General features: G+C 35.0%; 1 protein-coding gene across 1 annotated transcript; it reads left to right on the top strand.

The window, feature by feature from the left end:
• The first annotated feature begins 880 nt into the window (after window positions 1-880).
• On the top strand, window positions 881-11,516 carry LOC100540635 (exocyst complex component 1). The gene is made up of 9 exons (XM_010710115.3): window positions 881-1,346; window positions 2,522-2,685; window positions 4,127-4,237; window positions 4,704-4,780; window positions 5,257-5,485; window positions 6,652-6,835; window positions 8,256-8,455; window positions 9,867-10,061; window positions 10,846-11,516. Exons 2-9 carry the CDS (start codon window positions 2,629-2,631, stop codon window positions 10,996-10,998), a joined length of 1,206 nt encoding a protein of 401 aa, XP_010708417.1. The 5' UTR covers window positions 881-1,346; window positions 2,522-2,628; the 3' UTR covers window positions 10,999-11,516.
• Window positions 11,517-11,820: the final 304 nt, after the last annotated feature.

Raw genomic sequence — 11,820 nt, 5'->3', positions numbered from 1 at the left:
ATCTGAGTCATGAGCATTCACACTTGTCTTAAGTAATCTTTTTTTTTTTTTTCTGATGAAGCCAAGACTTTGATACCTAAATACCACAAAATCAAGTGTGGGAAAATGTGCTACTATTGTTATATGTTTATATTATGTGGCTTCTCAAAAGCTAGTATGATGCCTCTGATTGTCCTGGGCCTGATCTTTGCCTATAGGTTCTTCACGTTCTGTCATATGGTCCCATGCATTTGAAAACTGGGGACGATGAAGAAAAGGGACAAATGCATGGTATATGCATAAGCTAAACATACGTAACCTACACTTCTTTATTCAAAAATTGCCCCAAACCCAAGATTTAAAAACTAGACTGGAATTAACTTTGATTTTGACATTAAAATTGTCAATGGTGTTGGCTACTTGAGAACATCTGTTATTTAAGACGTGTTTGTTGCTCATTCTATCACAGTAGGTTCTGTTGGCTGCTCCATTTTGGGGATCCATTCTCATCAAAATCTTCCTAATACCACATACTGCTTTTAGTGTATGTATGCAAATGCCTTTTACTGGTTAGGGATTCTCTATGTACTCTACAGGTGTATGGAAATTTTTGCAACACTCGTTTACTGTTAATTTCTTCTTGAATTTCACTTGAGGGAAGTGTTTTATTTGGCATAAACCAGGAAAAAAACAAAAACTTATTTTCAGTATAATTACACTGTTTTCATCCTCTTCAAATTTGTAGTCAACAGTTTTTGATGTGGCATGAATACAGAGATGTATTCTCAATGTAAGCACTCTGATTTGCTAACAACAGAAATAGTTAACCAGTCGTACAACGTATACAAATGGTTTTTGCAGTTTCTGTTCTTATTTTTTTTTAAATTGAAGAGCTGGAAAATTATTTCTGACTCAGTATAAAACCACATAAATGCATTTAAATTTCTTTGTCTGGTATCAGTATGATGATTGATCTTGAAAACTGAGTCTTTTGCAATATTTACTCTTATAAATAAATCCCTAATTCAATGGACTTCTCAATTTGGGAGAACTTAAAGAATATTTTTAGCAATATGATTTAAATACACTGTATAGGAAAAAGTTTAATAACTAAAGTGTACTGTTTTCCATGTAGCTTAGATTCTCAATTTCTAGGATAGTACCTCTCCAACTAAATGTGTTTGCCATGTAGTTACTTGCTGCTTATAGTTCTTTGCATGTTTCTTTCCAGTTAGAGCTTAACTTGCATCTTGTGCATGGTTTGTGCAAACTGCATTTTAACTTGTCTTTGTCTTTGATGCTTGCAACCTAATCCATCCCAGCTACACTGCCTCGAAAAGAAAGTGCTGTCAAACAGGAAACTGAGAGTGAGTATGACTAGTTGCATTAGTTGGTATTGTCAGTGCATGTGTGTCAATGTAAAGATGTAGTGCTGCATCATGGGAAACCTACCAAATGCTATAGCATTCTGTTCTGTATGAAATAAACATTAGCAGAATCATTGTTTTTGCAAGGCAAAAATTAAGTGCAGCCAGGATTGCCCAAGATAGAAATAGAGAAGTGTTGCATGTAAAGACTGTCTCTTACTTTTCTCATGCTAGAAGCTGATCTAAAAGAAGTGTTTGTGCCCAAGAGGTTGTCTTAGTTTCAAACTCTTTCAGCTTTTATTGAATATATAGACTTGCATATGGCCCTAGACCAGGAAAGTCATGTCAAGATGCTAATATAGCAATTAAATGAAATGTGCAGGATTGCTTTCAAGCTTCTTTACGGTTGAGGTATGAGAAGTTTACATTTGGGTCAAATATTGATGACTTCTTGTGGTTTTGTGTTTGTTGTTATTTGTTTGTTTTGCATTGTTTTTGTTATTGGCTTTCTTCATCCTGTTTCAGCATTTCAGAAAACTTCAAACATCAACAGGAAAAATACACCTCACCTAAGGGAAAGCTCTAGAATATCAGGGAAAAACGTCTGAACACTAATTTTGCTCACAGGGGTGGGAGTAACATCAGTATAACAGCAGAGTTCATCTGGGACTGTGGGTCAGACAAAATAGCTGTGTAGCCAAAAAAAGAAAAAAGATAAGTTAAAAGTGGAAAGTGCCTGTAAAACTTTTGATTTTTATTTTTTCCCCTCTTCTGAATAAAATATTATTTTTATGGCAGCTTTGCCCAAAGTATACATTCACAAAGATCATAACTGATCCTTGCTTCCCAGCTTTCAAGGACAATACCCTAGTATTCCTGTATTTGACTTTTATATCTGTTAGAAAAATCCTTTTATAGCTCTTTCATAATTTGCAATGTGGGATTAGATACCTGAATTGTATTAAACTTTGAAACTTGAAGTATTTCACTTACTTTGTATTGAGAAAATAACTGATTTATAGGAAGAGCATTTTCTCCTAGAATAAAGTGAGTTGTTTGATTTTTAACATAGAAGATCAAAAGTTACTAGTAGTCCTACATTTGGTAATGAACCTGTTCTTGAGGATTGTATTCTACCTTTGCGTCCCTCTTTCATGGTTTTTTTTATTTAACAGGTCTTCATGGAAGCTCTGGAAAATTGACTGGATCCACTTCTAGCCTAAATAAGCTCTCTGTTCAGAGTTCAGGAAATCGTAGGTCTCAGTCATCCTCACTGTTAGATATGGGAAACATGTCTGCTTCTGATCTTGATGTAGCTGATAGAACAAAATTTGATAAGGTAAAGCAAAAATGTTGTGTAGGAATTCTGCTTACTTGTGTATTAGAGCTGTGTTCCATGTCCTTCTCAGTTATTAAAAAGAAGTATATAGTTTTTGAACTGGGTCAGTGTGCATTTTTAAGCAAATAGGAACTCAACTGATTCTTTGACTTTTTCTCAATACAAGTGTTCAGGAGTTCTGTTCCATTTTGGCAGTAAGCACAAGTGAAAGATAAGAAGGTGTAATCCTCTTTTAGCCAGGACTTGAGCATGGTCCTAAAGTCTTTTTTATACTCATTTCACAGGAAGGTCATTGTCAGTTTTCAGCTTTAACCAATTACACTATATTGTTGTTGGAGTATCTTCAGCATCTACTGTGTCCTCAGCATCTATTTTTATTATAATTTTTAATTTTCCTGACCCTTTTAAAGTCACAAAACTCAGTGGAATTAACACCTCAGCATGAGGGGGAAGGGAAGGAAGAGTACTCATTCTGAAAGAGAGATTCTTTATTTTTTTTTAATGAAAATTATTTTTCTTTCCTCTCTCTTCAAATCCGTGTTCTTTTTTCCATCTGGAAGGAAATACTGTAAGCGTTTAATGTTTTTAAATATAAATGAGGACAACAGTGGCAGCATTTTTTTCTAGAATTAAAGTGATAATTTTTTAAACAGTCTTGTAAAATGTTATGACTTTTTCTCACCCTTTGGGAAAATGTGAATGTGACTATTATATACAGAGTTGCAAGCTATTGAGCAAATAGTTATTTTTTTTAGTTACCCTTTTTAGCTGAATTTCAAATTCCATTGGATTTATTTGTGTAAATTATTCTGTCTTAATCCTTAAATATTTATGTAGAAATATTTATGTTAGACTGGAAATATGTCTAACAGCTGAGAATTTCAGTAGCTCATACTAATTAACATTATTTTTTTCCAAGATAGTGCTTCATTTTACAATAAACCTAATCACCATGAATACTCTTATTTCACCGCAAGGCCTGCTATTAGTTTCTGTAGCAGATACAAACTTTTTCTACAGAACGGGTTACCTTCTACTTGTTTTCTTCAGTGAGTGATTTTTACTTTTTGTCTTCTTAGCATACGGGGACAAAAAATGGTGGCAGAACCTATTGCTTGGTGCTAAAATTCTGAGGTGTTCACTATAGCACAAAAGTCTGTCCTTAGGCTAAGAAACTTTCAGTTGTGGGGAAGTACTGATTATTCCCTCTCATCCATTTCAAATAGGAAGGGGAATAATGTTAAGATGCAGGTAACACTCTTAGAGTTAAAAGCTCTGAGCTGTTTGCGTTTTTATTAGCTGAAAATTGGCCTTCTAACACTTACTGAAGGTAAACAGTAAAAATAGTGATTATATAAATAATATTTAATAATAATTAAACATAGTATTTGTAATGGTTTAAATTAGTCAATGTGTTGACTAAAATATTTGATTTCTTTAGATTTTTGAGCAAGTATTAAGTGAACTAGAGCCCCTATGTCTGGCAGAACAGGACTTCATAAGTAAATTTTTCAAACTACAGCAACATCAGAGCATCTCAGGAACAACAACGGTATGACTCTTTCTTCAGTGGCAGAACTTAAAAATACTGAACAAGTCTCATAAGAGACTCATTTAAAAGTTAACTTTGGAATTTATCTGGCTACTAAGTGATCTGGGTGATCACCGTTTTTTTCTTTACTAGCTAGCACAACCTTTGGATTTTGGCTGTCAGTACAAAAGTTATTTAAGAAAGAACTGGCGTGGTTCTTTTGCCATGGCCTAATTTCCCTGTAAGTTCACACTGAACATGCTGTTTTGTGATATTATGCAGGAAGGCAATGGGGAGTAATTGCATATAGTGCTGGGGAACATGAACTGGAGATCTTATACCAGAGCCACGCTAACCATTGTATTTACTTTGGGGGGAAAATAAAAAAGTGATAATTTTATTGCTTTCATCACACATGCTTATCAGTTGAATATAGAATTTGAGACAAACTTTCAACTTTCTATACATATACTCCTTGTTCTTACAGAATGAAACAGAGGAAATGGATGGAGGAAATTTATCTCGTTCATACATGTCTGGTGTTCCACAGACAATATCATCTGAGTATGTGCTGATGCTGTTTATTCTTTAAGTCTACATGTGAATTTCTTTAAAATTCTATAACAAATTGTTCCCTTTTAGTGAAAATGAATAGTGAACTCTAAATTTGTAAGTAGTCACTTTAATACAACAGCAAATATAAAAAAAATCTTGTACACAGAATGAATGTTTCTGTCTACAACGGAATAAATACATAACTTCAGAGTGAAACTAGACTCCATAATATATAAAATATGCTTAGCAAAATTCTGAATTTAAGTGTGTGGCAGCTTTCACACAGAACATGTTTTGTTGGAATATTTCATACCTGTGACTGTTGATTTTTACAGTGAGACAGCTTTCTGAAAATCATGAGACATGCTGGTTGTAAATGAGACTGTTATAAGCAATAAATTTATCCAAAAAACATGTATCAGAGAACACTTCAAATAATCAAGTAAATGATCAGACTAATATTTTTCTTATGTTTTTTTTCCTAGGAAGGACATGATCCGACAAATGATGACAAAAATATTTCGTTGTATTGAACCTGAGCTGAACAATCTTATAGCACTGGGGGACAAAATTGATAGCTTTAATTCCCTTTATATGTTAGTTAAGATGAGCCATCATGTATGGACTGCACAAAATGTGGACCCAGCTTCCTTTCTCAGCACAACTCTTGGAAATGTTTTGGTGACTGTCAAAAGGAACTTTGATAAATGCATTGTAAGTTCTTTAGTTTTTCTATTTAAGCTAACTATACCATTATAGGAAGCCCACTCCTTTTCAATTTGATTTTAGGATTTATAGTTAAGACTTTTTGCTTTAATTTGAAGTGAAAATGAGTGTCTTTGTTGCTGTTATATTGGCCAAACTTTTTTTTAATTGAAAAAAAGTAATTAGCAGTTGTTTCTCTCTTCCCTCTCCATTCCAGTTTTCTTGAATAATGAGTTTTTTTTAATAATTTTTGAATAATGAGTTTTTAAGAAATACATCCTCTTGTTCTCAAAATTTCAATTCTGTGAGCTAGCTGACTCTTGTAGTAGTTGTAAACTTTTACTGAAGTTGATCAAGTAAAAATAATAGTGCTCTGGCTTTCTTACATTCCAACAAACAAACAAACAAACCAAAACAACCTCATGGACTTACGGGAAAATCAAAGTCTTTATAATATGCTGAATAGACATCTAGTCCATTGCTCAGGTATTTTTTATCATTAAACAAAACACAGTTTTGTTAAACGTTAAGATTTCTCTCCTACTGCCAAAAGATTTACCAGCTTCTGCCACCAAGGAAGTTTGCTATTGTTAATAAGGCAACCTTAGTACCAGTACTTGTTTGTGTGACTGTTACTTTTGTTTTATTGTTGTAAGTGTAATTTGACTCCAGGCCAGTGTGGTAACACTGATCATTCATTGTCAGAGCAATGTTTGAGGTACCTTGAGGTTGGATTTTTTTTTTTAGCTTATATTTAGAAATAAAATTTCAATAGAAGATTAAAGAGGCTTTCTATGGCAAAATGAATTGTTTGCTGAGTTGATGCTGAAAAGTGAAGTTGTGGAATGGAAGTCTTAAATATCACTTGTTAATTGCTTCTGGCGGATAAGTTGTGGATTAGTTTTTGTGTTTTTTTTTCTTAATGTTAAATAAGCAAGCAAAGGAAGATAAAAGCTGGAAGATCTTACTTACCTTTCTTCCTTCGCAGTTTTTACTTTTAACAAATTTGTGAAGATTAAAAAGGAAAGAAAAAATAGTAGATGCTATAATTAAAAGATAAAATGATCTCCCTGATTAAATGTTACTTTCGATACGTTTATTTTTTTCTCTTACTAGTTATTATATGGTCTGGAGTTGTATTGTAGACTTTTGTGTTTCTTTCCTCTTAATTTAAGAGCAATCAAATGAAACAGATGGATGAAGTAAAAATCTCAAAGAAAAGTAAAGTTGGGATCCTTCTATTTGTTGCTGAATTTGAAGAGTTTGCAGCCCTTGCTGAGTCAATTTTCAAAAACGCAGAACGACGAGGAGATCTGGATAAAGCATACATAAAACTTATTCGAGCTGTTTTTATCAGCGGTAGGTCTTCTCATTTGGTAATACTTACTAAATTCCTTCCTCCTATGTAGGTATTTTGCTCTATTTAATTGATAATGTTCTGGGTTTTTTTAAGACTCCGTATTGTAAAGCACATGACCAGCATTGTACTGATTTAAAAACAAACAAACAAAAACCCTAATTTACAGAAGTAAGTTGAAACATTTTGATAAGATGTAATCTTTAAAAGCAAACTATAGATATTTCCCTTATGTCATAACCAAAAGTTACTTTACAGGGAATGTGGTTCACGACTCGGGAAGGAGAGGGGAAATAACTGCAATGCTGCAAGTCCAGTCTGAAGTGAGGTGGAATCCCTGTCATTTGGATCTTATGCTGTTCAGCTTCTCAGTGCTGTTGTTGTATTGTTCAGTCCACACGTAGCCTTGTGTTCTGGCTAGGAATTTGACCGTTTCATAGCTGATGAGGTCCTTTGTGTCCTTGCCTGATACAGTAGAATATCTCTCCTATCCCTCCCTGTTTTCCCAACTCTGATCTGGAAAACCAGAACAGTCTTGTTCTCCTGTTTTTATTCATTTATTTTGTTATTAACAAAAAAAAAGAAAAAGCTGAAGTAACAGAAATGAAACTCCAGAAAAATTATCCTTAGCTTTTAAACAACAGGGAGACCTCTCCACACTGATTTGTGTACATACCTTGAGACAACTCTGCCTATAGTGCTTTCCAACCACTGAGACTTACTTCTTTTTCAGAAGGAGGCTGAGGAAGAAGAAAGTTCTAGCAATAAAGCTTGTTTGAGGAAATTGTAGCACAGGAGTTCTGAACATATTAGGAGGTTGTGAAGATGCATCATTTCACAATATAGTGGACTACAGTTCATAAAGAGTCAGTAGAAGTTGATAGGACAGTGAATTTTAAAAACATTGATTGTAGCCAACTAGTCAGTACTTCAGAATTTACTGTTCAAGTGATGAAACTAGGCAGACACTAATAGTCAAACCATACACACAACATACACATAGAATTACTACTGTAGGAAGAATTCAGGAAAGTATATTTTAGATTTAAAAGAATTTCAGTTGAACTTAGAAAAAAAATTTCATTAGTACAGCATGAACTTCAGCAAGTATTTATGATGGGGGGGAGTAAAAGGGATAGAAATAATGGAGATAAAACAATATCAAAATGATACACAAAGTTAATGCAAGCAGTATGTTTAATGCAGTATGGTAGTTAATACACAAGTAATTTTGAAACAAGTCAGAAAAATGTAGCACTTCACATAGAATTAAAAATTGCAAAAAGAAAACAAACCAAAACCACTCTGTGGTTTTTATCACTGTGATAAAATCCCATGTTTTTTCTCTGTTCATCAGTTATGTTTTTCTGAATTTGATTGTCCTTTGGGAGTTCTAAATTTTTTGTTTCCCATATCTTTCAGTTGAAAAAGTAGCTAATGAAAGCCAGAAGACACCCAGGGATGTGGTAATGATGGAGAATTTCCATCATATTTTTGCAACACTTTCTCGGTTGAAAATTTCTTGTCTTGAAGCTGAGAAAAAAGAAGCCAAACTGAAATACACTGAACATCTTCAGTCCTATGTAGTCTACTCACTTGGACAGCCTCTTGAGAAATTAAATGTAAGTTTACTTCAGTCTAGCTGTGTACTACCCTACACAATTTAAAAGTACGTATATAACTTTCTCTTATATGGTTAGTTTGCAATGTCCAGTCTATTTATCACTGCATCTATCATAGTCCCTGTCTTACTATTTTAGACTCAAGATTGGCTGCCTAAAGTGCTCTACTTTTCCCCTCACTTTTTCCTTCCTCAAAACTGTTTATTTAATGCACAATTAATTGTGTAGTCAGCACTGTACGCTGCCATGAAAAATCTAGTTGTTTTCATCCACAGTTGTTACCTTGAAGAGCAGTCGGGAGCTTTGGAATGATCTCCCCCACCTCAAGTGCAGAGACTATTGCTGTCCTTTCTGATTCATATAACTGTAAGAAAAGTTCTAGGAAATTTCTGTATGTCCTAAGTTGAGCTATGCATTCAACTTAATCTTGTTCTGCTCTCTGTTTCCCATTTTTCAATTGCTTTTTTCAATAAGCGGGACTCCAGGCTTTCGCAGCTTACAGTCCATTTATTTTCAGAATAGTCTAAGATGTTTTTTTTTTTTTTTTTTTTAAATTAAGATGCTTATTACTTCTAACTTTCTGTGGGTTGACCTGTCCGCTTCCTCTAGCTGCACTTTTTATTGCTGAGCATTATGTTATATGCTAGAGAATACACTTAGGACAGCTTCTCAGCTGTCCCAGCTGTGTCCCCTCCCAGCTTCTTGCCTCGTGCCAGTCTACTGTGGAGGAGGCAAAAGGAGGACAGGATGTGTGTGGAAAGTCTCGATGCAGTGCAAGCACTCTTGAGCTATAGCAAAATGCTGTGGTGTTATCACACATTACATCACACATTAATGCTGTTTCAGCCACAAGTCCAAAGCACAGCACCATATAGGCTGCTGTGAAGTAAATGAATTCCATCCTGTCCAGAGCCAGTGCAATGCTTCAAATGATGTTACACTTTTACATGCACATTTATAAGCATATTTCTTTCCATTTTTATTATGTTGATCAACATGATGAGGAATCTTGAGAAAAGAGGGCAATAATGAACCAATATTGCTCTTGTATATTTATGATTTATGTAGAAAATTTCCAATTCAAATGCTTTGTCAGTTTATCTGAAAGATCCAATGCTTTCCCAAGCTATGGTCTCACTAACTGAGTTTGAGGTTGGTTCAGTATTAGGTACGAGGTGGTACTGTTGACTGTTTCTATAGATTATAGATAAATTTCAGTTTTACCTTATTACTTACTTAGTACTGCATTGGTGTGCTGTTCCTTAATGTTTATGACTGAGCACAACTTATGTTAAAAAGAACAACTGTTGTGCATTCCCCACATTTTTGTTGAAGATGCAGTTTGACCAGAATGTTTACAGTTAATTAGTTTGTATTTATGACAATCATTAATAGTATTATTGTTTGTTAGCATTTTTTTGAAGGTGTTGAAGCTCGTGTGGCCCAAGGTATACGAGAAGAAGAAGTAAGCTATCAACTGGCTTTTAATAAACAAGAGCTTCGTAAAGTTATAAAGGAGTATCCTGGAAAAGAAGTCAAGAAGGGATTGGATAATCTTTACAAGAAGGTAGATAAACATCTCTGTGAAGAAGAAAACTTACTTCAGGTAAACTAATTCATGGCTTAAGAATCTCTTGTATGTTTGCAGAAAGGTCTTTATTTTTCTTTCATATGCGTATCCTGGGAGATGTGCCTAGCTTCAGCAAAATTCTGAAAACCCCTGAATTTTGAACTGTTTTGTGGTGCTTTGTTTTAATAATCCTTCTCTGATCTATCGTAACAGATTGTTTTCAAGTATGGTGGTAGATTTCTGAAAGAAAATTCTTTTATGATTCCTTAACTGTCCATTAGTGAGTGATCTCTATTCTCCAAAATAAGATGGAAATAGAAGGAACTAGACTGAAATGAACCATTAACTTACCATGAAATTTGGCTTGTACACAGCAGTAGAATATAGTTCAGCTAGACTTTTTCTGATAGTGTATTATTTAGATCTTGTATTATATTATGTAAACTTTCTTGCTGTTGTAAATGATGAGTTAAGTGTGCCTTAACAGCTTTTAAGAGTGTGAATATGAATGCAGGTCTGGTTTGCGTTGCTTTCTTGGAAGCAACCTCTTCAAGAGTGACCTCATTTTTTTTTTTTTCTTCTATTTTGTAATACACTTAGTAGGAGTGATGTAAATATTAACAATCTTTAAGAAATTTGGTAGGTAAAAAACTTTGAGAATTTTTAATGCAGTAGCTCACTTTACTGAACTTTGCTTTTGACAAGCTTTAGTTTTCATGTCACCTTAACTGAGAATAAATTAATGAGCTAATGCATCCTGTAGTTCACATTTAGTATACTGAACCAGTTGTCATTTCCTAAAAGTTGCTTTTGTTGGCAGGTTGTGTGGCATTCAATGCAAGATGAGTTCATACGACAGTACAAGCACTTTGAAGGGCTGATAGCTCGCTGCTATCCTGGATCAGGAATTACTATGGAATTCACTATACAGGATATTTTAGACTACTGCTCCAGTATTGCACAATCTCATTGAGGTTCTATCAAGGGACAGAGAAGCTAGCAAAGTCTGTGCCTGTATGATAAGGGAATCAAACACTATAGATGCTGTTTGTTTTTAAAAGGTGTATTTCAGTATGTATGTATAGCTAACTGTTGTGTATGTATACGCTTCAACTGTTTTTCGGGGCAAAGTGAAATCTTTGGTCATTTGTTGCTCTTCTAGGCATTGAAATAGTGTTTGAAAGCATTAATTCTGTGAAACACTTTGTATATGTTTTTCCCCTCCCTTAATGTTCAGATACTTTTATTTATAACCCCTCTTTTGCTAAAAGCAGCAAGCACTACACATGTAGTACACAAAAGGGTACTACCATCTCTACTAGTACTTTGCATCTTCCAGATTACACAAGCATTAAAGACTGCCACATCTCTTCCCATCCTCGTTCCAGAAAGTATGGGTGTGGAACATAAGCAGTGGGAATCTGAATTCGTGTTCTGAGATGAGATGTGAGGGTGGCTGTCATTCTTGATTAAAATCTGTTCATTGCATTCTTTGTCTCTGAGGCGTGTTATTTCAGAAAGGCAGCAATGCAGAGCTGCTCCTGGGGTGATGTCTCTGGGTACTGATGGAGCGCTGCTCTATTTCTCAATTGCTTTTTCCCTTCCTTTTAGTAGGCGTGATGTAGCATCACTATAAGCCCCGTTAAGCCTTGTTAAGCAGGAGGGAGGGCGGGGTCAGGTGCAGCAGAAGTTCCCCTAGCCCAGCCCGGGCAGCGCCTGACGAACCCTGTAGGCGCAGCCTGGCCCTTCAAGGCGGAGCCGGCTCCCCTCCCATCTTCCGCCCCGCTCCCATCGC

This window comes from Meleagris gallopavo, chromosome 4, assembly GCF_000146605.3.
Source record: "Meleagris gallopavo isolate NT-WF06-2002-E0010 breed Aviagen turkey brand Nicholas breeding stock chromosome 4, Turkey_5.1, whole genome shotgun sequence".
In the NCBI taxonomy this organism is placed as follows: Eukaryota; Metazoa; Chordata; class Aves; order Galliformes; family Phasianidae; genus Meleagris; species Meleagris gallopavo.
This window is presented reverse-complemented; position numbering and strand designations above follow the sequence as displayed.